The 24,753-nt window shown below is 52.5% G+C and overlaps 1 protein-coding gene across 1 annotated transcript in view; it reads left to right on the top strand.

Annotated features, from left to right (window-relative positions):
* The window catches only part of GRIK4 (glutamate ionotropic receptor kainate type subunit 4), a 108,283-nt gene that overhangs the window by 32,255 nt on the left and 51,275 nt on the right, over positions 1-24,753 (top strand). Inside the window, exons 2-3 of the mRNA XM_035555685.1 lie at positions 16,183-16,347; positions 22,294-22,391. Of these exons, the coding sequence (XP_035411578.1) occupies positions 16,183-16,347; positions 22,294-22,391 (263 nt within the window). The remainder of the gene's footprint in view (positions 1-16,182; positions 16,348-22,293; positions 22,392-24,753) is intronic.

The raw sequence follows: 24,753 nt of genomic DNA, 5'->3' as shown, positions 1-24,753 counted from the left end.
AGATGACATAAGGAAACTAATAGGAGGTTTTTAAAGGTAGTTAGAGGCTTCGCTGGCTCTGAGCATCCCCTTCCTGTCGTTACGATGCGAGGTAGGGAGCTGATGTGCTTTCAAAAGTTATGGCTGAGCCCGTCCTGTGCACGTTCTGCTCGCTTTATGGCTGGGGCCGGACCTCAGTCATTTTTTTTAAGCACCTTTGTAGCGCAGGAAGCACAGCTAGCTAATTTGGCTGCCCTAGGGGCGCTGGTTTGCTCGCTGCCTTTTCAGGTGCTGCATCGCCTTGCATAGCTAGGGAAGAGCAATGCAGACATGGAGCACAGAGCTCGGTGTCTGTTTCCTGCCTCTTGCCTTTAAAAACCACTGCCCCAGACAGCGTTTTGTGTAGGCGGGTTTCCTTCCCTGCACCCCCCCAAAGGAGAGCGCACATGAGGAACAGATCGGAGGCGGTGGTGACATGAGGATGAAACCCACCTAGCTCCTCTGTGCTTGCAGGCTCATGATGAAGAGCAGAAAATTGGAGGGTTTGGGGCTCTGGCTTTGGCCAAGTCTCCCTCCATACCTCATCACATCCCGAGAGCCCCGTGGCACCCTCTGCAGCTGGAGCGCAGCGAGGGCTCGGAGCCCTTCGCACCACGCAGCCTGGTCCAGCCCCTCCCTGGGGCACCCTTCTGTGCCGAGAGGCTTCTTCCACTGCTTTCCCGTGAAAAGTCCTTGCACGTCCCTCTCCTCCCTTTTCGGAGTCAATATTAGGAAGTGGCAGTGAACGGGGGAGCTGTGTTTGTCCCGCTGATGCCAGGCAGACAACGAACCTCGTCTCGCCCAGATGGCGCAGGCTCTCCTCCAAACAGACAAACGGGGCCGGCGCCTTTGAAACGGGCCCAAACGCGCGCAGTTACGGTGATGGGATGGCAATTACAGCGCCTCCAGTGACCATCTGGACACACAGACTGATTTTCTACTTGGATAGAAAAGCCTCTCCTATGTCTCCAATATTAGGCGTGTATGGGGATGCTAATTGATTTAATTGAAGCTCTGAATGTCGAGCCGGGGGTCTTGCCAACCTTTTTAGGCTAGGTACGTGGCGGTTTTTAGTATCTGGGGTGAGAAAGGCGGGGTGGCCACGCTTTATCTCCAGCTGGGTGCAGAAGGAAGGGATGTTTGAGGTCCTTGGGTCTGGGACATGCGAGGTCCTGCTCTGGGGGAGAGGGGAGATGGGGCTGCTGCCTCCAAGCTCCTGCAAGCAAAGGGATGGGATTTTGCTGCTCCTGGTAGCACTGGAGACCCATTAGCCTGTCGGTTGGTTGGTTTTAAACTGAAGTTATCATTCCATGTTTTATTCATATTTACACACACACATATGTATTAGATTTTGGTTATATACAAAATAAAGTTATGGCCAGGTGATTTACATCTGCTGTACTGCTGTAGCATCTCGTAGCTCTCATCAGGAGCCACGTACCAGCTCCTGCACAAATCCCGACTCACAAAACGAAACAGGCATTTAGGAGATGTAACGAGAGCTCTCTGTGAAAAAAACCATTTACTGGGCTTGTTTCCATGAGAAATTTCAATGTCTTTCATGGTCTGAAACAAACCAGTTTGGGCCTAAAAGACATTGTCGGGGGTTTTCATGCCAACAAAAGATCACTTGGGTCTGTCTCTTTGTTTTTATTCTTTATGTGACCTTCTTCTAGTAAAAAATAGATGAATAAAACAAAGAGGAAACAACCGTGTGGCAAAGCTATCCACCTAAAGAAATAGCAAAAAAAAGAGGCCTCATGCGTAAGTGACATAGTCGGGCCCAGTTGTATTGGAAAGTGTTCCCAGAGGAGCGCGGGTTATGGCTTAGCACCGGTGATGTTAACGCGCTGGTCGTTAACATGCTTCATGGGGTTAAGGATGTGCAGTGGTGTACGACGTGATGAGTGTTCCCCAGGGTGAGTGGGGTCTTTAGCACTTCACCTCTTCCCCTGTCACTTTCTGCCACTCGTCTTGAGGGAAATGTTTGGGGTTTTTTGTTTTCCCTGTGTTTTCTCCTGTTTAAAGTCGGAGAGCTGTAGTGGCATACGGCCTCTATTTCCTGTCCATTTTGCTCTATCCAGACTCCTCATTAACTGCTTAATCAGGAACACAAGAAACCAGGCCAGGCATTTTTTTGGGAGAGGCATGCTGAGTTTGGAGGGAGCAAGGCAGCTCAGAGGAGGCACCTGCAAACAGCGAAACTTGGCCTGAAATCTTAAAAGTGCCGGGTAGGAACTGGAGGATGGGGCACATCTTGCTGGTGAGGTTTGGTGTGCGCAGGTCCACGAGGGTTGTAAGTAGGCATTGCAGCATCAGCTGTCCTTGGGAAGAGGAGGGGGGTACAGCGGGGGGGGGGGGGGTTGTAGGCAGCAGCTGATCAGAACCAGGACGACTGCTTAAATGGAAAATAATGACCATCCACGGCGCTTCACAGGAGCTGAGCATCAGCCCTCTGCACAACTTACTCCCATTAAGCCCTATCCGAAGGGTTACAGCAGCACACAGATGCCTTGTTGACCTCTCCACGCGGGGGCTAATCCAGAATGAAGCTACCAAGCACTGCGGGACGCCCCGCTGCTTCCACACCTGATAACCCTGCAGGCTGCTGGAAAGACCAGTAGGTACCTAATCGATACATCTCAGACATCACGGGCTTGTAGGGTCAGAAAGCAGTCAGACGTTCCCCAGCATGCAAAATGTCCTCCGTCACCACGGAAGGATGCTGCAAGGCTCCCTGGGGAAGGTGGTTTGGAGAGGGCTGGCAACCTGCTGGGTTGGCAACCTGCCCCTGCTGGGGCTTGCTCGTGTTTCTCCAGGGGGGAGGCTCCTGCCAACTGCCTTGCGCAGGAGGCTTCAGAAATCATCTTCCCTGGTGCTGGTGCACGCGTTAATTGGACTTGACAGATGCTAATGAAGACGAGGCTGTAGCTGAGAAAGGGTAGAAGGAATGTCATAACTCTTAGGAGGAAGGGAAAACAGAAAAGTCCAAACGTCCAGAAGTTACTGAAGGCAACTCAAGACATTAAGCCTTGCTATTTCTGGTGCCAGGGTTGATGGCTGCAGGGGAAAATTCCCATCTCGAAGGTGGGTAGCCTGTAAAGGTTGTTTTCTTTTGATGTTGGCATCACGGCTTGGTCTTGCTGTTAACCCAATTATGATAACAATTTTTTTGGTGAGGGATCCTGCACTGTTGTGTTGCAGCTGGGGAGCCCACACGGTGTAAGGGGGCACTGAGTCGCCGAATATTCCTTGCAAATGGTGATGGGGAAGTAGAGATGGCTTTGTGAGTGCCGTGTCTTCACATACAGAGCTTGTAAGCAGGACGTAGCATGGTCTCCTGGATTTGTGCCCATGCACCTCCTGGTCAGTGCGTAATTTGCCAGTGGCTGCTGCACGTGGGACACAGCGCTGTGCCCCAGGGCAGGGCTGCTCCAGGGAAGCAGGTCTTGGGATGGGGAAGATGCACGTTCAGTTCCCTCTCCCAGATGACAGGCAGGTCCCTTACACCCTTGGGGCTTTAAAATTGCATGAGCCCGATTTTAATAACCCCCCTGCAGAAATTAGGTCTTTGACATAGGGATTTCACCCCCTTGGGGCAGGATTGCTGTGTAAATGCCACTGCCGAATGGGGCTGCAGCCGTTCTCTGCCTCTGCTCCCCCCGAAACGGGGCTGACAGCACTTCTCCCCTCCCCGCTGAGAAGTGGTGCAGGGGTTCGTGCCTCGAGTGCTGTGGGCAGGGCGGAGGCTGTTTCACAGCGCCCTGTGCAAGCGGCTGGTAGGTGCACGCCCAGTTGACCTGTGACTGTGTAATGAAATGAACAGCCTTGTTTATCGGCATCGAATCAGCTAAAAGTGGCATCTGGCAATTGCATTTGTAGCGTGCTCAGAAGAGGATGCTGCGTGCCAGAGGCAGCGTTTCCCGGCGCTAAGAGCCTGCACAAGGACCCAGCGCCGCGGAGGTGACTGGCACCCTCGGATTATTGCAGAATAACCTCTTAGCAAAGTCATCCTGCGATCTTTACCGCACGGCTCCGGAGAGGACAGAAATCCTCCCATCACGGCTCCTTCAGATGTGTATTTCCTGATCGTGGGCTCTCATATTTTTTCTTGTAATTACCAGCAAACTGCCTGAAAAAGAGCCGAGATGCTTCTCCCTGCCTGGCAGGAGCACACCACCCACTGATGAGTCAGGGGAGGAAGAGCTCCCACTGCACGGCGGAGGATACTGGGGGAAAGGGATGGGAGAAAAGAGGGAAGAATAGCTGCCAGAGAGTTTTGGAATAAATGACATTTGTTTAAAGACACATTAGAAGATTAATGACGGGAGTTAAAGTATGAAAGCAACAGGGCCTAAGTGAGGTATTAATGGAGCCCATTTTCTTTGCCATCTCCTGCAGGAACTCTTTGGAAGTACAGAGGGGAAAAATCACTTTACTGTAATAACTGTTATTTATATAAGAGAACAACATTGGATGGATCAAAATGTGAGGTTTCAAGGTAATAACTGGACCCTCACAATCATTGTTATCCATTTAAAAGGCAATTTCTGGGATAGTGAATAGATGGAGGGAACAGCTCCAATCCTGTGACTGATTGTAAACGAGGTTTATTTTATTATTATTGCTATTAGCCAGTTCCCAATCTGGTAAGATTGTGTTAAGAAGAAGGGAAAAGCCTGGGAGAGCTGACGGGGCTGATAATCATCCGTACAGACTTTGCCGGGACCGCCTGACGGGCTCGGTGGTGACTCAGGGCCGCGTCTCGGCCCCCCCCAGAGTCAGTGCCAGACGTCCCATCGCAGCACCCTTGATTCACGTCCCGTAAGGAGCAGGAGGCACGCAGATGGCACGATCTCGTACTCCCCGAGAGCGGCCCCTTCCCTCCGCCTGTAATTCACTTGGGCAGTAGGTGGCTGCGGCGAGGCCGCGGGCACGGCGTGAGTTACTGGCGCCGGCCGGGGTCCGTCACCCGCCGATAGCAGCGCGCCCGGCACGTAACCAAGCCACGCGCGCTCCCGGCACGGCGTCTGCCAGTGCCCTTTGGCAGCAGCCGGCACGCGCGCTGAATTCAGCCCGTGCGTTGTCACGTCCGTCGGTGGCACGAGAGGGCGTGAGCCCGGCCCTTCGCAGGCGTCGGGGTGGATTCGTGAACAGTTCATGAGAACAGGCCGAGGGAAGCAGGAAAGGATGGTAATGATGTTCTCCATGCGGTCAAAACCTGATGGTGATTAGACCAGCTCTGGTTTTTAATGGCCATGGGGTTCGGGAGGGGCTGTGAGAGGTGAGCGGTAGCAAACCCCAGCCCCCAAGCTGGCTTTTCGCTCTCGGTCGCTCCCCGAAGCACTCGGGGTGTGAAAACCTCCCAGGCTCGGGGAGGAAACAGTAGGAAGTTGCAAAAGAGGGAAGGAAAGGGTCGGCCCTGTTTCCTATCGCGTCTCACGGAGGGAAGCGTTTTGCCCTGGATTTCTCTAGGACCAGGGCTTTTCCCTTTAACTCTGTGTGCTCCTTGTCAGCCGGAGCGTGGGGCTGCACTGTGATGTGGGTGGAAAGAGGGATGGCGAGGAGGGATTGATGGGGATGGGAGGCCTGGGTGTTGGGTGTGAGGCAGGGGTTTGCTGTCCTGGAGGAGGCCCTGGACACCTCCAGCGTGGGCAGAGGACGACAAAGCAGCGCTGTTTCTCCAGGCGAGTTCTGCTGGCTGGGATAATGAGAACAAATCGGATCAGCGAGGGCAGCGCACGCAGCTCGCTGTCTCAGAGATGTTCTCAGCGTTGCATTAAGGTGCCTTTTACAGATTTTGAGATCCAGGGGGAACACGGTGCCACCTGCGGCTAGCAACCCTACCTGTCCCGGTGACAGCACCAAGCACAGCCCCCAGCAGAGAAGCCCCGGCTGCCCGCGGTGGGAGCCCCCCACCCCGGTTTGTGCCCAGCCTTGACAGTATCGAGATGTCTGGCTAGATTCAGCTCCTCATTAAGGTGGTTGGACGTAGGAGGATTTAATGGTCTGAACCATGACTTTATTTAATTAATCAACATAAGCGTTGCGTATTTCTACCATAAACCACAGCCTATGGATAACTCTGTTGTTTAATTAAGCTTATCACTGCGAACCCGATCCAGTTCCGCGCTGCATTAATGTAACTAATCCAGCATCCTCTCGAAGAAGCATCGTAGTAAACTGCAGGGGATGTAATTCACTCTGCTCAACCCCTGCTTTACAAGACAAGTGTGGCTGGTGCTGGTGCGTCTCATTTGTGACCCAGTGTTGGTGCCAATTCCTCTCTGCTCCTGCGTGAGCGCGGTGCTGCTTCCACCACCTCGTACCTGAGCTGCTGGAGTCTGCGGGACTGTTCCTATGGGTTTCTTCCATCACGTTCACTCAGAACTTTTGTGTCTGGTTTGATTTAGTCCGTGCTGCTGAGCTTTTTATTTATCTTTGCTTTTTATTTTCTTTCTTTCCACCCTTTCCAGTTTTACATATTTCAAACTTTTCTCTTCCACGTTGCACAGATGCAGGGGAATCCGTAATGAGCTCCCAAGCTGAAAGCAAAATCCATTTGCCTAAAAATGCTTCTTTTCCTACAGAAATGTGGTACTAGAAACCTAGAGATACTTTGGGAAAAGTTTGAGCAATGTTTGAGGAGATTGTGGTTATTTTCTGTTGTGCCAATGATTCTCCAGGCAGTCTTTGTCACCCCGCACAGGCACGCTCTCCAGAGGATGCGAAGACAAATTGCCTCCAGCAGGGCTGTTATTGCGCATCACTTCAGGCACGAGAAACCCTTAGGTCTCTGTAGGTTCCTTGCCTTAAAAAGTAATCTAGCAACAAAGCGGAGCGGCTTTTTTTTTCCAAATGAGAGCCCCCACATGAGAATGTAATGTACTGTAACTGATGCGCGTTACCTGCAGATCTCAATTCATTTCAGCTTCCCTGCGTATCCACGCGTTTCTCGACCTCTTCCGAAGGGGCACGGTAGTGTTTCTTTGCTTCGTGGAGGTACCCCGAGGAGAAATATTCAAGGAAGTTGTGTTAGAGACGGTACAGTTTGCAGGAGGTGTCAGAAGGCTCCGTGCTAAAGGCAAAAGATGGGCTTCTGGAAACCTCGGTGGTGGCACTGTGCCTTTTTGCTCTAAGTCTGAGAAGAAATCACTTGCTATTGAGCACCGCTGCCCTGCAGTCGTGCATTCAGCTGCAGTGTGGATTCAGCGTTAGGGAAGTGGGCACAGGCACTGCTTTGGGGTTGGACGGGAGCCACTGTACACAAGCAAAGAAAGAAAAAGCCATTTTCCATCAACACATCATCATTTTCGTATCAATCAGGTATACAAGCTGGGTGTAGGTGAACTAGCATTTCCCTAGTACAAGGGATGCAAAGGGGGGGAAAACCACGTCAGAATCCAGGGCAAAGAGAATTCCTGTCTTGTTCTCCCACCCAGAAGCTGAAAGTCAGGGGAAAAAATGCTGTGAGCAGAGCACACCAGGGAGGAAAGGCAGGAAGACATTAAAGTAACCTATTAAATCGCTGAGGGCTGAGTGGCAAAAAATAAATAAATAGAGGCTGTGTAGATTGATGGAAATTGGATCTGAAGGGCTTCCACATCTGGTGTGGCAGCTCTTTAGCATCTCATTTCGGTGTGACTCAGCAGGAAAAGTTGTTTTTTCTGACAGTAAAACAAAGAGAGGAAAACAATCCTGAAGGGCTCGGGTGTCATTGTTTGGTAATTGGATCAAGCTCTTCCATGTCGCTTAATACATCTGGGCTCTCTGCAGTCGGGGTGAGGTTTCCAAGGTCACCTTTTCCCACCCTCGCCCATCTTCTACTCAGCTTCTCTGCAGCCACTTCCTCCTCCCAGGCCACGCTCTTCTCTTGCAGCTCTGTGCACCGACAGCTGGGCAGCGTGGGGACAAGGAGGTGCCGGCAGGTAGGACGTGGAGCTCCCCATGGGGCCGGGGCACGGAGCGGTGACTCCAAAGGCCAACTCGTGCTTGTTACGGCCAAATTGCGACCTGGTTTAGGGGCCCTGAATTGTCCTCTGTGGGTCCCGACCCTCTCAGCTGCTGGTAAAGGCTCCACGCGTAGTTTGAGCCTTCCATCCATGCCCAGCCAAGTAACACCGACCCTGGTCTTTATTTATCTTTAGGCATGTTTCTTTTGATATGCTGCCTCTCCTGGAGCTTCCAGTCTCCCCGAAGCTCAGCTAACAGCTCTCACTTGGCTTTTTCGATGTACCTGGATGCCTGGGGGTTGAAGCAGAAACGTCAAGTTTCGGTGGCACCACATAAAAAGGCTGAGGTGCTAGAGAAGGGTTTCTGAAGTCTTTTGGCATTTTACCTTTGATTATTTGCCATGTGTTCATACAAAACCTTGGGCAGACACTTCATCTCGTCGCACCTCTGTTCTTCATCTATCAAGAGCGACTGAAAGCCATTCCACCTATCATTTGTCTCCCACCTCTAAAGGCACTGTCATATTTGGGATCTGCATCCAGCATGGCAGGTCCTTGTCCTTGGGTATATCTGTTAGAGATTTGTAATAATAGCAAGGGCTAATGATTTGTAACAAGAGCAGAAATGGTGCAAAATGTCTGTAAGCTCTCCTTACCGGTGAGAGCAGAACCCCAGATCTCTCAGTGCATTTTTTTTCCTCTTCTCACCTTGACTTTGGGGATACATCCAAGGCTATTTGCTGTCTGTGCGTATGCGATTAATCAGCTGGCTGGGGGGAGCCTGGAAGTGGGGCCTGGTACTTCTCTATTCCACCACTTGGTCTGAGCTGTGCCTCCTCTGCAGTGCGCTCGTGTTTGCCAACCCGGGAAAAATCAGCAAGCGGTGCCAAAACCCTAGCTAGCATCCTTGAAAGGAGGGAGATGCAGAAAGAGGAGCAAATTCGCTCTTAAATGCAAAGACACCAGGAAGGGTTAAGGGAAAAATGGTCACAAAAGGCCTTTTCCAAACCCCTCTTACATAAATGAAACTCCACTGGTCCTAAATTCCTCTCATCCTGACGCGTGCTGGAGATTCAAGCAATGGCTCCACCTGCAAGAGGAGCAGAGCGTCCGTTTGGGCAGCGCTGCTCTCGTTGCATCGTTGTCAATCCGTAAATCCCAGAGCGCTGCAGAGAGCCGCGTGCGCTGGAGCAGCCTTGGCTGCCACTGAAATACGGCCGCCTCTGGGGACAGAGCCCCGGGCTGTTGTGATGCTCTGTCTTGTAGGTACAGAACATGCTTTATTGTGTGTATGTGACCGGGAAAGCGTGCTGCATCGTCTGGGGCTCTGCAGCCACTTCCCAGCCTCCAGAGCCCCACGGCTGCGTTGTGCATTGCCACCTCTCCGATCTCTGATTATAGCTATAAATCCTGGTGGACTTTCCCCATTTGTTTGTTGGCATTTTTTTTTTTTTTTTAAGCTTAGAATTTTCTGCATTGTTTCTTCCTTCGTTATTCTTTTTTGTTTGCCTGGCAGTGGCACTTGGGGGTTGTGTGGTTATTTTTCTTGTATTTATGCTCTCTCCTGACTTAATTAAGATCTTGCTTCTTTACTGGGCTCGCCAAATTTGCTGGCCCCACCAGGTCTTCCCACTGCTCTCTTCCTAAAAACCACAGCTGCTGCTGGTCACCTGGGACCAAGAAAATGGGCAGAAAATCTTCCTCGTGAAGCTCAACTCAGCTTGACGTTACTGAAGCAAGAGACAGGCAGGAAAACCACGTTCACAACTTCAGTGGATTTAGGCTGCTTTCCTAAGAAAACAGGACTTAGGCACTAATTCTGACTGCGTGTGGATACGGGTGAGTGTCCAGCCAGGAGCTGCAGTTCTGTGGCAATTTGTGGTCCAGTTTGACAGATATTTGGGAAATGGAGAGCCCCGTTACAAACACCTCCTGCCGTGAGCAGGGTGGCAGGGGAAGCAGCAAGGCACCACACCAGCACGTGCACCCAGGCTGTGATGGTCTCAGGGATGGGATTGCCTGGCTCTTGCTGGGAGATTTTTGGGCCCTTGTTTTCTTCCACGTGCAATTTCTGTGTCTGGGCTCTTGGGATGCCTGCAGGGAGTGGTGTCCCACCACGCCTTCCCGTCGCTCTGTTTTTAGCATTAGACCTTCACCTCCTTCTCTTTTCTACTCACACAAGGCGGACAGGCCTTCTTGTTCCTTCCTCCAGCCCCCCTTTCTTCCAGAGCCCTGACTGGTGTTCCCTGCCCCAGCCTGCCCCTGCCCCTCAGGGAGGTTCAAGCAGCCACCTCTCCTTCTCACTGCTTTTTCTCCTCATTTTTGGGAAGTCCCTTGAGGGGTTTCTCAAGGGATTAAACGTGACTTATCTGGTTGCAAAGGCGTTATTTGAATTTGCAGCTCGGGATTTATCAGTAGCTGTGGTCTGTGGCGGTGGAAACCCCCAGCAGTTTGCCGGCTGGCTTTGGAGGAGCTGGGTTTGCTGTCCTGCTTCTGCACGAGAGGCGAGATCCAGGTCTGGACGTGGCACTTCCATGTCAGACCCCTTCCTCATCTCTTTGCGCACCTCTGCTCCTGTCTCCAAGCTCAGGTGCTTCGCCGGCTGCCTCCTGGCGAGCTTTTTCTCTGGAAAAAGCAGGCGATCGTTGGGGGAAGAGCAGGACCTTGTCTCCTGAGTGGGTTTTCCTCCTTGCACATGAGCAAAGGAGGGAGAGGATGAGATGAGACCTGTCTTACAGATGCTTTTTCCTTGCCAGAGGACTCGCCAGAGCTTTTACCTGCCCAAACCAACGTGGCTGTGGGGTTCCCAGCTCTGCAGAGAGAGCTCGAGGAGGGCAGAGGAGGGAAGCAGCATTGCCTGGCTCCCTGGAAACTCCCCCTCCCAGAGAGCGCCGTTCTGCTTTTATGTGCACAAAGCAATTATTAAAGAAGAGAAAAGGGAGGCTGCATTTCAAGCAGCAGAAACTAAAGCCCTGAGCTGTTTTTATCACGTCTCCCCTTCCCCGTCTCTCCTGAATTCGCTCTCTTTGGATAGCAGAAAGGAGAGGGAAGCTCCATTTAAATGCAGATTTCAAATGTTGGCCAAGAGCAATAAATAGCCCTGCGCTGCGCGGATCAGACAAACATTATCCAGTCTCTTTGTCTGTGAAGGAGCGAGTTTATGTTTTTAGATTTTCTTTTTCCTCGATGAGATCTTCTTTCCTCTCCGAGTGATAGCATATTGACAACTTTTTATTTTAATCTTAAGCAGCACTTCAGAGATTATAATGGCAACACAATCCCACCTGTTTCTCCACTGGAGCTATACTTGGCAGCCCCGTAATGAGGAAGTCTGCAAATTCCCTGTCGTTTGCTGTATCGACAGCCTGAAGGGCTGATGCTGTATGCAGCAGAGGGGAAGCCTGCAAAACAAGGCGGTCCTGCACCCGTCTTTAGCCTGTTGTCCCCCCCCCCCCCCCCCCCCCCCCCCCCAAATGAGCCCGGAGCCTCTCGTTGGTTGAGTTAATTTGGTGTTAATGAGGTCAGGAGCAGGCGCAGGTGGGTTTGGGGTGGTGATGGTGGCAAAAGGGGTCGGGGAGCAGCAGGTGGATGGGCAGGAGGAGGGAGAGGAGAAGGAAGAAGGGAAGGCTTGGAGCTGTGGGGGCAATTCCTCACGGCCCAGGGCATCTCCTGGGGCCGGTGAGTCCCAGCAGGACGTGTGAGCTTTGAAGGGCGTTACTGCTGTGTGTTGGTTCCAGGATCGGCTCCTGGGGGAGGCGTTGGCTCTTCTAAGTGTCGAGACCTGGTTGAGAGGAGGTGACAGTTCTTGGCCGTTCATCGCGGGAGCACGGCGGGTGCGAGGACTGTGCTTACAGTATGAATCGGAAGAGGTCGGAGGTGGGATCTCAACCTGTCAGAGGAGAGACCGGAGAAATAGTGTGGGGGGCTTTACATCTTCCTAACTCAGAGGGACAGTTATGGACGGTGAAATCCCATGTCTGCTCAGCCAGGCCATTGCTAAACCTCCGTCTCCAAGCCACCTGAACAGAGATGTGTTTGCGCACGTTTGTGTTTCTGAGCTTGGTGTTACGTCTCGGCAGCATGGAGAGACTCTGAGGAAATTCAACAACGCTTAATAAAGTTAACGGGGGAAGGTCAGCTGCACGCTGCTTGTCGTAGCAGTGTACAAACCTCCCCGTAGCATCTGTTCCCTGTTATTATTATAAAAATGCTGCTTCATTAGATGTTGCTCGGGCCATGAATTAAGCGGTGACACGCAGTAAAACTTGAATCGTGCTGGGCTTGTCAGCGTGCGCGTGCCCTGAGCCCGGCGGCTGGCACCCTGGGGAGCCACGTGGCTGAGGGGAACAGAAAAATAAAGGCTTTCTGCTTTTTTAGTGCTGCTTGAAACCCAGCTGAGGGTGGAAAGGACTGAATTCGGGTGTCTGTGAACCGGCTGGTGCATTTAATAGGATGAGTTGCTGTGTCTCAGCTGTCTGGAACCACGCGTGCTGACAGCACCGCCTGTCCCCCGACAGCTTTTTGGCCTAAGGGAGTGGGACTGAGTTGTCCAGGGCAATGAATGCCCGTCCTTCTCCTGGAGGAGATTCTTCAGGGCAAGAGGAGAAAAGCAGAGTTGGAGCACCTGCCTCTCGTACTGCTGTGGCTGCGCTCTGCTTAAGGGGAGTGAAAACACCGCAGCCAAATGTCAGCTCCCCGGGGCACGTAAGGGCAGCCACGTGTGCCCGTGCCGCGGGTCAGGGCTTCTTGAATTTAAGGAGGTCACATCTGGGGACTGCCTAAAACCCGTCCGGGCAAAGCTCTCGTGTCCCTGTGCCCCCAAGGGCTGGGAGATCCCGGAGGTGAGGATGTAGGAGAGGCGAGGGATGGATCCTGCGGTTCCCAGAGGCCCCATCGTGCCACCTTGCGTGTCTTTGGCTACCAGCGGTGCCTCTCTTCTGGTTCTGGCTATTGAATCACCAACTCGGAGTGTTTAATTTGAAATTTGGGCTCGCTGGAAACTTCAAATTAAGAAGTCCCTTGCTGCTCGACTCCTGAGTGACTGTAAGGCAACTGTTTCCAGTGCACATCCAAAGCAATAAACTCGCCCGGCCTCTAGCCTCTGGGATCTGTGGGCTTTGTCTTAGCTGTAAGGAAAACCTGGGTGTATTGACTAAAATAAGAATTATTACTCTAACAAGGAGTTTTATCCATCATGATGGGAATATCCCCTGGGAAAAGATGTTGCCAGCCAGCTCCTCCTGAGAAAAGCTCAGCACCTCCGGCCCTCGCTGGCTCCACTTGCAATTGAGGCTCAGCCCCCGTGAAATCCTCTGCAGCCCGAACCGAGCATCGCCAGCCCCGGTGCTCTCGGCTCCTTCTGAAATATTTTCCCCATAATTCGTGGCGAAGGCAGTCGAGATTGGAGACATTTATTATGACGGGGATTAGAGAAGTGATTTTTGAGGCCAACAAAGTTCAAAGACTTTGCTGTAAGTTTTCAGGATTAAACATTTACTTGATGCAGCTTCCCATTTTTAATAGACAGGAATGGATGAAAGGGAATTTATATAAAGATTTTCGTTCATACTTAATGATGCCACTATTAGATGAGCTTTGGCACTGCATCCCAAGACATGAAGTTTTAAAACCAACCTTTTTTAAACATTAAATGACCTTTTCTATCCGCTCGCTCTAATACATAAAGATTGGCTCAGTCTCATTACCCAGTCTATCCTGGGGACTGGTTTAATGTGTGGTTAAAACTAACTAGTCTCCCAGAATTCAAGCAAACAAATTTTGTGGGATTACTACAAATTTTGTGGGGTTTCTTCTGCAGGAAGGTGGGACACGGTGCTGCAGTTCGCTTGGTGGCTGGTCCCCGCGTGCCACCACCGCCTCCACCGTGGCATTTGGGCCAGCTGGCTGCGTCCTGCGGTGTGCAGAGAAGAGGGTTTGGGCCCCAGGTGGGCTGCAAAGCTCAGTTTCAGTCAGAACTGAACAGGGAATTTATGTATTTTTTACCAGCCATAGGGAGGTTTTCAAGATTTCCAAAAATAGCAATAAAAAAAAAAAAGAGCCATCATCCAGAATAGAGACATAATATCACTGTGCAAACACGTGTGCTTAGCTGACCCGAGGAAATTATTAGAACCGCTTCAGCTTCGAGTCTTTCATTTTAAAAATGTGTTTAACTATATAGCGGTGGAAAAGCAAAGTGAACTTTGTTTGGAAAATGACAATCGAATAACAGACTTGGAAACGCTGTCCGGCGTAGTGGTTGTTGAAGCCCTAAATTGCAGAATGATGAGTGTGGGATGCTGCCGCACGCTCCCCCCGCCGGGCTCTAATTCTGCTCCGTCAGCACCCGGGAGGCAGGAGGCATTTTGTGATGCCCATCTGACTGAGTGCAGTGCCCTACCCTTTCCTGGAAGCAGGGCCGTGGTGAAAAGTGTACAGGCACCAAATGGCTTTGTAGATGAGAAATGGGGGCGGTTCAGGACCTTCTTCTGAGAAATGGGGGCGGTTCAGGACCTTCTCTGCCTGCTGCTGCTTTCCCAGAGAAGGGGGCACCTGAGCAAGCTGCTTGGTGGGCACCTTCCTCTCCCGGCTTCTTTGTAATTAAGAGCGGTCACCAGCCGTATCGACATCTGACAAAACTTGTGATCCGTGCTCCCGGCCTCGGAGGAAAAGCACAACCTTTTTCCTTGCCTAATGAGATTGAGATTAACGGCCCGAGCCTGCAGATAACGCTGGTGCCTGCGTGCTCGCGGAGCCGGGAAGCTGGTGTCGCCTGGAGGACCGGCAACGTTCGCCAAGACATCTGTGCATCTCTTCCGAGAAGTATTGCTGCGTCGCTCCTCGTCAGTCCCGAGTTCAGCCACGTTCCTATAAAACTTGGGAAGAGCAGGAAGAGGAGGAGTTCCCGAGTGGGTATTGCTGGGATGCGAAGTAAATCGGGGTAATGTGGGCCACCTCTGCCTCGCCGGCGGGGTTGGTGCCCGGTTACCTTCCACGAGGTTTATTTCCTGATTCGCAAATGGTGCAGAAAGGTGAATTTTTTGGCTGTCCCTTAAGTTACATGGAATACAGGACTGTTGGACATCAGCTTTCTAGAGTCCAGGTACACGTCCGTCCCCGTGAAGCAGACAGCTCTCCTTTCACGTATGGCTGTGCTACGATCCCACCCGCGTTTTCTAACCGGCTCTGTGCGCTCCCAAGTTTGAAAATGCGGAACTGGGTAAGTAAGAAGGCAGAAAAGGGAGAAAAACCAGCACGACGACGCGTTTCCAAGCTTTAAGAAGGCAGCCAGCTGCTGCAGTGAGCGCCACAGCTCCCTGCCCCAGAGCCCAGCGGAGCCCCGCTCATCTGCACGTGCAGGGCCTGCTCCAGCCCAGGCAGCTCTTCTGGACGGCGTGGCTCCCTCTGGAGCGACTTCAGAAAGGGAAGACGGGCGTTGGCGCCTTTCTGATGTACCCAACAAAACCCAGGCAACCTGGAGGAGACCCCCCATGAGCCGGGGGGGGCTGCAGAAGCTGCGCCAGCTCGATGAAAAGCTGCGATTAACGCTCGGCTCCGGCTGCTTTTTGCCTTCCGTCAAGAAAATAAAAATACTACCCCATACAATCTCCCTCTGCCTAACACAGATTTGAGTGGGTGGGCCCAGGAGCTGAGTTCAAGAGTCAAGTGCTTTCTGTTTGAAAAATATTTGTCCCTCCCCACCCACGGCTGCCCACGTGCTTCCCGAAATATTCCAGCTATCAGCACTGATGGGCTGCTCTCAGCACAGCACCAGCGCATTTTTATGAACAAAAGGGGGCTGTTTGGGGACGTTATTTCATCATTGGTGCGTCGGGATGTGGGGCAGTGCCCTGGTCCGTGCTGCCGGGGGCGGCACAGCCGGGGGTCCCGCTGCGGGAGCATCCGGAGCACGCGGGTGCCACGGGTGCCGGTACCACCCGGAGCTGAGCAGCGTGGGCAGCCGCAGCGTGCCGGCAGGTAACGCGGCCGCTGCTGCGGAGATTTGGCCTCCCCCGTGTCTGGCAAGGCCTGGAGGTGGGCGAAGCGGCGCGAAAGGCCGGGCGCGGGAGGGAGGTTGCGCTGGCGGGAGCGGCGACGCCGCTGCGGCGGCTGCTGGTACGGCGCTGGAGAGCCCGGGGGGCGCGCGGCCAGGGGCTTGGGGTGCGTGAAGTCCCTCTGAGCCTAACCTCTGCCATTCCCTTTGCTCCCGCAGCTGCCATCCTGGATGACCCGATGGAGTGCAGCAGAGGGGAGCGGCTCTCCATCACCCTGGCCAAGAACCGCATCAACCGCGCGCCCGAGCGGGCGGGGAAGGCCAAGGTGGAGGTGGACATCTTCGAGCTGCTGCGGGACAGCGAGTATGAGACGGCAGAAACCAGTGAGTATCTCTCCGTGGGGCTGGTCCTCCCCTGCTCTCCTCTCTGCCTCCTTTCTGGAGGCTCCTGGCACTCTGCGCTCGCTGCAGAGCACAAATTTGTTATAGCTGAGGCTTGGACCTAGGTCCCACCATGAGCATTGCCATCGCTCAGCTCAGCAGTTCCGTACAAGTTATTTTCTTCACTCTGCGTGTCAGTAAACAGGAGCAGTGATACAGGAGGTGCTGCTCCATTGTAAAGCCCTCGATGGTGTGCAAATAAGAGACTCTGGGCAAGTTCAGTGCAATTAAGTTATTTTTAACACCCCGCGGTAGGCTGTGTGTCAGCAAACATGATGGCTCTCTCAGAGCTTTAGATTGGCAGCGGATTTGTTTACACAAAGTGGAATTTTGAAGTGATGTTTGAAATCATGTGGATTGAAAAGAGCTATTTTTGAAAGAGCAGCACGCCTTCCATGTTACTTAAAATCCTCTAATGCAAACAGGTCTCTGGGATAGGTGTTCACGTCGATGCCCAACGCGGTAACTGCACGCTGGTGAATAAAATATCCCCGATGGTCAATGTCCCACAGGCCTCTTGGGAGCCGGAGAGACAGAGGCCAAAAGGATCTGCAAGAGATTCTTCTTGTAAAAGGGAAAAACGTTTTGCAATATGATAGCTTCTTTTTAGGATGTTTTCTGCAACAACATTTGAGTTCAGGGGAGGACTATAATTTTTTTTTTATTACAAGTTGTCTTGGAGAAGCTGGAGAAATCATTTAAACGGGGATTTTAGACTCATACCCCCATGGTTCTCGCTCCCAAGCCTGCGTATCCTGCAGGGCATCCCAGGAAGGCGCAGCAGGGTGCTGTGGGTCGGAGCAGGCTGCCTTTTCCTGTAGCTTTGGTCTCGGTGCTGTGCGGTCCTGAGCATCCCCGTGCCTGGGAGCCCAGCAGGCGGGAGCAGCTCCCCAGGCAGCTGGCAGGATGGGACCAGCAGCCCGGCGGGACCAGCAGGTAGCACCTTCCTTTCCTCAATTAGCATCTGCGTTATTTATAGAAGCGCTCGGTTAATAAAGTGCACGTCAGCGAGTACCTGGGCGCCTATTTATAGCGCCTGTCGCCCATCAGGCAGCCTAGATGAAGCTCATCACGTGCAGCATCGCAGGGGGTGTTTAAAACAAGCAGTTCTGTCTTTTTGGATCCCTCTTTTCAGGGTTTTCTTGGTCTTCCCATCTGGTCGGGATTGTGCGAATCTAGGCGCACTGGCTGGGTCACCTGTAGGATGCAAAAGGGACGGGGACAGCCTGTGTGTTTCCGAGGCTCTGCTCAGTTTGTCCCAAAAAAATACTCTCTGTCTCCCAGCGAGCCTCGTAAGAAACGACAGAATTGCCAGCGTGCCTTAGCCTGCTGTGCCTTTGAAGGAAGCAGTTTTCAGATCCATTCTTTCTCCTTTCTCCTAAACCCGTGGCGTGCGGCGGTGTTTCTGCGGGCTCGATCGCCAGGTGACCCCACAGCTGCGGGGAGGGCCGGCAGCTGGGTTTCTCTGTCGCTTGCGACGTTGCTCTGGGATTTTTCTGTTGGGATGTTTTTCGAGCAGAAGAATACTCGTTTGCCGAGGAGGAAGCGTCATGCAAGAAATTGTTGATTTCAGCAAATGTGGTGTTTGGGAGAACGTGGAAATGGGCTAAGTGAGGAAGAGGCAATTTTCCGTTTTGAATTTCTACCTCAGGGAGATTTTCTTTGTTTTCTTTACTTTGATTAAAGAATATAAGAAGCAGAAACTGGAGCAAAATGACTTGATTTCGGTGAAGTGAGAACTCACAGAATCCTGCAATATGTTATTTGCCTTTTCTTCAGAGGGAAAAATGTCTGGAAGCATTTCTTACAGAAGGAAAAATCTGGATTCTGCATGATTCCGCCATTAATGTCACTGAAGTTCTTGATTTATTCTGCTAGCAGAGGTAAATCAGATCCTGTAACTTAGATATCAAGCCTTTCATAGCTTTCAGTTGTCTGACTTTTCAGTTTTAACACAGCACTGATATTTGTTATCGCACGTAATATTAATAAAAGCAGTTTAGGTATTCTAACCTATGGCTGCAAAGCAGTTGGACAGCCGTTTAATAATACTGTTCTCAAATCTCATGCCCTTTGAAATCCCCCTTAAATATCACAGCACGCTCACCTGGCTGGCCTAGGAATGCTGCTGCCGCAGCCCGTCGCGGTGTTCTGCGCGTAACTGGAGCTTTAGGAGGGGAAAGACTTTTTGAGGCTTGGTTTTCCAAGCTATTTTCCTTCCTCTTTTCTCCTGACTGACTCAGGCATCTTCCAGTTAGGGACCACAGAATCACAGTTCCCGTAGCAGGTAAAATCTGAGTCAATCTTAATCATATTCATGCCTGATTTGCCATTTCAGTTCTATGTATGAATGAAGACAAACATTGACTGTTCCTGTAAGTGACACCTGTAAAGCCCCATGCTTTGAGATGGGTTTGTAGTGGAAGGTTGGGGATTGAGCTGTTTTGCCCTTCTAAGTAAAGCTTGTTTTCTCTTTGTGTTTGATGTTTCAGCTCCTTTTACAGAGATCCAAAACAGCTCGTTTAATCGTGTCTTTATCTAAAACACCTTATTCCTTTTGATGCCAAGGGAGGGATGGGTTTTCTACTTGTCACCCTGTCCCCTATCGTTTCATCCTTCTTTTCAGCATCCCTCTGTTGTTAATCCCAACATTTCAGGGCAGGCCAGCAGCCAGAGTGAGCAACTAGATGATTTTTAATTTCTATTTATTCACACCGCTATTTCAGAGCCCATTCAGTGACTTTGGTTCAAATGTGCTAAGAACTGTCCCGTCGTTTTTGTGATCCTGTTGGAGTTTGCATTTAAGCCAGCTGCAGCTGATGGGCTGGTTGTGTTGCTGCTAGGAAGCATGAAGGGTGCTGCAGGGAGCACTCCTGGCACTCTCCGTACCGCTCTCTCTTCATGCACTTGGTGTTTTTTGCACGAGAAGCCCGTCCTGACCGCTCCCCGTTGTTCAAGATCCCCTGATATATTTTGCAATCATGGAAACGCTGAGGTAATTGCATACCTTCCCTGCTCATTTATTTTCAATTAGAGGCAAGAAGCTTCTTTGCCTGCCACCTCCAACCCTCGCATCAGGTGTCTGTATGCAGCGAAGGAGGTGCTGTGCTCTGCACCGCAGGGGGATGCTCACACCGGAGCACTGCCAGCTCTGCTTCGTGCAAGCAGGGCTCGTGTAAATGCTTCCAAAGCACCCCGAGGTCCTGGGAGGGCACTGCCTGACCAAGTGGGTGTGCTCACGTGTTTGTCTTTGAGCCCAAAAAGGCACAACGACAAGTGGGTAGTTCTCGCATTATATATGCCTGTGCGTCCACGTGGGTGGTTTTTAACATTCACGTGTGTGTGAAGTCACCCCAGGGTCCAGTATTTGGTGGGATTTTGAGTTCTGGAGCCCATGAAAATTGGATGCTACCTTGGGCAGAGGTACGTGAGTTTGCATCGACCGACACCTGCACAGCATACAGCCTGTGTGGCACCCGTGTGCTGGGGTACAAGCAGCCTGGAGTGGCAGGGGCTATGCCACTGTTTGGGGTTTTGCTCTGCGCAGTTATCGGGGATGGGTTTTGGTACCGAGCCGACGTTCCTGAAAGCGTCTGTCTGAATCCGCCCTGCCCACGGTGGTAGCAGGGTTAAGACTTCTCCTCCTGCAGAGACCAACAGCGCCAGGTAATGTTGTGAAATGGGAAACGTGTTTGGATTACGGGAGGAGAAGCTCTCCTCGACATGGTCGAGGCCTTTGCCTCGGGCGCCTCCGCTTTGTTTCCATTCACTTTCCTTAATTTCACTGGATGTTGCACCCTTGGAGAGCGAAGCGGGTTCTTTTTCTTCTGACAGCTGTTGCATCTCCGTTGCCATGGCTACTTAACCCACTTTTTGTTCTCGGCGGGCGAGATGAGAAGAAAAGTGCTCGCCAAACTTTCTCCTGCGTGCTCAAGGCAAGTCCCCCCCCCCAGGACTTTTGCCCCGCTGACCCCTGGCTGAGCAGGGCTCGGCAGCCCCTTCATGTTGGTGCTGAGCAGCAGAGCACCCGAGGGGCCGCCGCTGTCTGCTGAGTGCCACTGAGACGGCGTGCGGGGTTTTCAAACGCCAGGGCTCTTACTCGAAAGGATCTTCTTGAAGAGGTATAAGTGCCTGTAAATTTTTAAGCAGAGAGGAAAAGCGAGCGCGGGGTTCCTTTGAAGATGCCACAGGAAAACATCGCTCGTGTTCTGCTTCAGACTGAGATGGTGCAGGGCGAGGGCGCGCGGAGGGGAGGAAAACGCCAGGGAAGGCGTTTGCCTATCATGGGCACTTTCTGCGAGAAGTCGGGGCAATTACCATGTGTAGGGACGTGGTAATGTATGGAGGTTTTTTCTAAGTAGTGCTTGGAGAGAAGTAAAACAAAGATCCCCAAAGGGACAAACTCAGGTTTTGGCTTCGTAATTCAGCCATGAAGCTACAGAGGCTTATGGAGCGTAAGGCTGGAAAGGACCACCTCAACCGTCTGGTCTGGTCTTCTGCAGAAGGTGGGCTGTAGGCATTTGACTACTGAACGCTACACCCAGCCCTGTATCTTGCTGGTTTAAAAAACAAAACAAAACCAAAGGCAGCACAGTGTATGCCCTCACCTCATGTCCAGCCTTGATTTAAGGACCTGAGGCTGATAGAAAACCTGCTCTGCCCCGTGGTATGACAGTTTCGATGATGAATTCTCTTCACTACAAAAAAAATATGTTCTGGTTTGAGTTTTTCTAGCTCTTCTTTCCAGCTGTTGAACACAGCTAACTTCTTACAGCCACCGATACGTAAACCAGAGACCTGAAGGGGCTGCGCGCTGAGGCGGACCAGCCGTGCCGTACTGAAGAGGCAGCATCTTTAAAATCTCAGCTTTTTGATACCTTGGTTTGGTTTTACATATGACAATGCTGTGAGATTGTTCCTGCCAGCGCTGATAAGTAGCTGTGGTGCCTCGCTTCTCCCCTGTGGTATCGTCTTTACTCAGGAAGAAGTCGCTCGGTGCCCATTGAGCAGTTTTGTCTGCCCGGTGTTCCTGCGGCTTCTCCTGTCCAGGGAGAAAGGATCCGTGCGTGGTGGTGCTGAAGCCACAGCTGGCAGCAAGCCTTCCTGGGCCCTGGGATCCAGGCACGAGGGGCTTTGCCTTCTGTTTGCAAGCAAAGTGCTCCAGAGCAGCGTTTCGGAGCGACACAGCAGGTTGGGATTGCAGCGGGCAGGTGCCACCAGCTGGGGTAGTCCTTGGAGCGCCACTCGGCCGAAACTTGCGCAGCAAATTAAAAGGACAAAAGGTTGCAGTTTAGCCCGGGAAGCTTGAGGGAAGAGATTTAACTTCTTCATTTTGTCAGGGCCTTTTGGTTGTTTTGCTGACCTTGGTGGCACGGAGCCAGAAGATTAACTGCTGCCAGAAAAAAAAATAAAAAAATAAATCAAACCTGGTAATGTGATCCTTAGTATTGCCACTGAGCTGTGCAGAGGATGAGGGACCAAATTCAGACAAGTTTGTTTGCTGCTGGAAGATGCTTTGAAGCGAGGTCACTGCTGCCTTTAGTGGCCTCCATAAACTTCAGTTTACATCGTCCCTGGAGCGTAACAGCGGGGGGCAAAAAAAAGCAAAATTTTAAGAGAGAAACCCTCGTTCTGAGTCGGGGTTGGGGATGGGGGGCTTGGGGGAGAGCTTGGGGGGATCTGGAAATGCTGGGCAGAGACGGAGAGGTGGATGCCACAGGCAGGGTGACTGCTTCAGAGGGAACAGGGGGATTTCGGGGGGACACAAATGGCAGGGAGGGTATTGTGTGTGTGCAGGAGGCGATGCTGTCCCGAGCAAGGTGAAGCAGGTACTGCCAGCTGGAAGCAGGATGGAGTCTAATGCATGTTTCATCTCTCTGCTGCCCACAGTGTGCCAGATCCTTCCCAAAGGGGTGGTAGGCGTCCTGGGACCTTCCTCCAGCCCAGCCTCCAGCTCTATTATCAGCAATATCTGCGGGGAGAAAGAGGTAAGTGGGCAAATCCTGTGCTGGGGCCCCACAGAGATCCTGCCCCCGCACCCCATCCTGCACCCACGGGCTGCCGGGTGCTGCTGGGGCTCCCTGGGGGCGCAGCGTTTGGCTGGGGGGTTTAGGAAGCCTGCATCAGGGTTTTGAAGTTCCCACTACCCTGAGCGGCGATGCCATCGTGCAGACCCCAGCAGAAGGGCTTTCTGCAGCTGAGAGGGTTTCAGCTGAGACCATCGTGTCTGTGCTGAGTCCCAGCCACAGCCACCCAGCCGACTGCAGACCCAACCTCCCGCTCTGCCTCCTCCCTCGCCTTGCTCTGCCTCTGCCATTTCTTGTTCAACCCTGGCACTCCTTTTGCCTCCTCTCCTCTCCATCCCTGCTCCCCAGGCCCTCTCCAGCCGGTGTCCAGGTGCCCCACGACCCCCAGTGCTTTCTGTCCTCGTGTCCCAGCTGCGGGGCAGCGCGGGGATGCTGCTGGGGGCAGCGACCGGCCCGTGGCACTGCAGGACACCCTTGGCAGAGGGGCCTTGCTGTAGGCATCTATTTGCTGTGCTCTGATCCACCGTGCCTTCTAATGATCAGAGCTGGCAGGTTGGTTTATCTCCCCTCCTCTTAATGCTCACGTTCTTGCAGGTTCTTCTTTTGCCATTTCCTCTCTCACTTCTGCCTCCCTCGTCCTTGTTTTCGTCTCTGTCACCTTTAACTTCAGCTTCCCTCACGTGCAATGCCGATGCCAGTATCAGTGCTGATGGGTGCGAGACCCCAGCTTGCTCTGGAGGATGCAGATCCCAGTCCAAGGGACTTTGTGTGTGTTATTCCGTGCACTTTTTGCACAGTCCCCTTGGAAAGCTGCACCCATTTCCGTCTGCTGCTGTTCCACCAGTGCAAGCCCTATAAATCTGCGTCCAGGCTGCGTGCCTGATTTAGTGCTTTATAAGCCTTGAACTGTCTTACTCTGATCTAGCTCTGGTCACGGGGAAGAAATTGAATTCTCTTCTCCCGGTTCATCCCTTTAAAGCCAGATAACATCTCTCAGCCCTTTGGTGGACGTTCAGGAGCCTCCAAGCGAGGGGAGTGCCTGAACGGAGCACTGGAAGTAACTTGCATTCACAAATGAGTGCTGTCCCTTGTTCTGTGAGAACTGCAAGTGTTGAGGAGACGGAGGAGGTCTGTTAGACCTAGTGCTCTGGGCTACAGCAGGATGGGTCTCCTGAGTGTGTTTTGCAGTGCTTTCTGCAGTTAAACGTCCCAGACACGTGCTCCATCCCAGGCAAAGGCGACTCTGCAGTAACAGATTGCAAATGTTTTTCCCCTAAAATCCCCATTCAGAGTCTGATCTAAGTCCCTTTATTTTCTCAGAAATGAAGGGCGAGTGCTGGCGCACTTCCGAGGTACGTGATTCTTGAGCATGATCCCAGCTGCCCTCCCGGTGATGTAAACCCGCAGCAGCTCCCCGTGATTTATAGCACGGGAGCATCGCTTGGTGCCGTTGCGCTAAATGCAGCGTAGCAGCCCAGCCGGAGACGTCACACTCACAGACCTCCACAGGTGAAGGAGAGAGAGAAAGTGTCCCGTAGTGCTGCTCGGGCACCGGCTGGAGGAGCGATGGGCCTGAAGCTCACCAGGAGCCTGCGGGAAACCTGGGGGAGGCACCTACGTCTCCTGCGGTGCCTCGCCTGCCAAAGATTCCCTTCCCTTCTGCCCAGGGAGGGGAGCTACAGGGGGCAGAGCCCTGGGGAAGGAGAGGAGGGCTCGGAGCGTGAGCTGCAGCCAGGGCTGCCATCAGCTCGGGGTGGTGGCTGCCTTCCCCCCCATCCACATCTCTCTCTTAGCGGTTGCTGCTGCAGGTCTCAGACTCCGTCTGGTTCCGAAAAGCAACCAACAGGCTCGTACAGGAGCTGCCCTGTCTGCTTTGCTTCCAGGAACCTGCCTCATGCTTGCGCTCTGCTCCTCCCCTGCTAACAGCGCTCGGGATGAGGGCTGCAGCGTGAAATCGAGGCAGATAGCGGCTTCTTGCTCTTTAACTTTCCTGTTGCTAACCAAACAGCTTACGCTGTCAGTGAAGCAGCCATCACAACCTACTAATGGCCTTTCCCAAGAGGAGAGAGATTGGAGGCATGGGATGATAGCTTCTGGAAGGGCTAATAATGGAAGAAAAGAGGACTCGACAGTCCTCTAATGAAGCAGAGGCAGATGTTTCCCTTTCTGTCCTCCATTTCTTCCAAATAATTCACTCGGCAAAAGGGAAATGATGTTACTGGCCCCCACGTGGCTGCCCCCCTGGTGTCTGGGTTCCTACGGTGCAGGGTGGCAGCGGAGCTGCTCGCAGGGAGCCCAGGGGCTGTCCTGCAGCACGGTGGCA

This window comes from Cygnus atratus, chromosome 22 (genome assembly GCF_013377495.2).
Source record: "Cygnus atratus isolate AKBS03 ecotype Queensland, Australia chromosome 22, CAtr_DNAZoo_HiC_assembly, whole genome shotgun sequence".
In the NCBI taxonomy this organism is placed as follows: Eukaryota; Metazoa; Chordata; class Aves; order Anseriformes; family Anatidae; genus Cygnus; species Cygnus atratus.
Note: the sequence above shows the minus strand (reverse complement) of the source record. Positions and strands in the feature narration are given on the sequence as shown.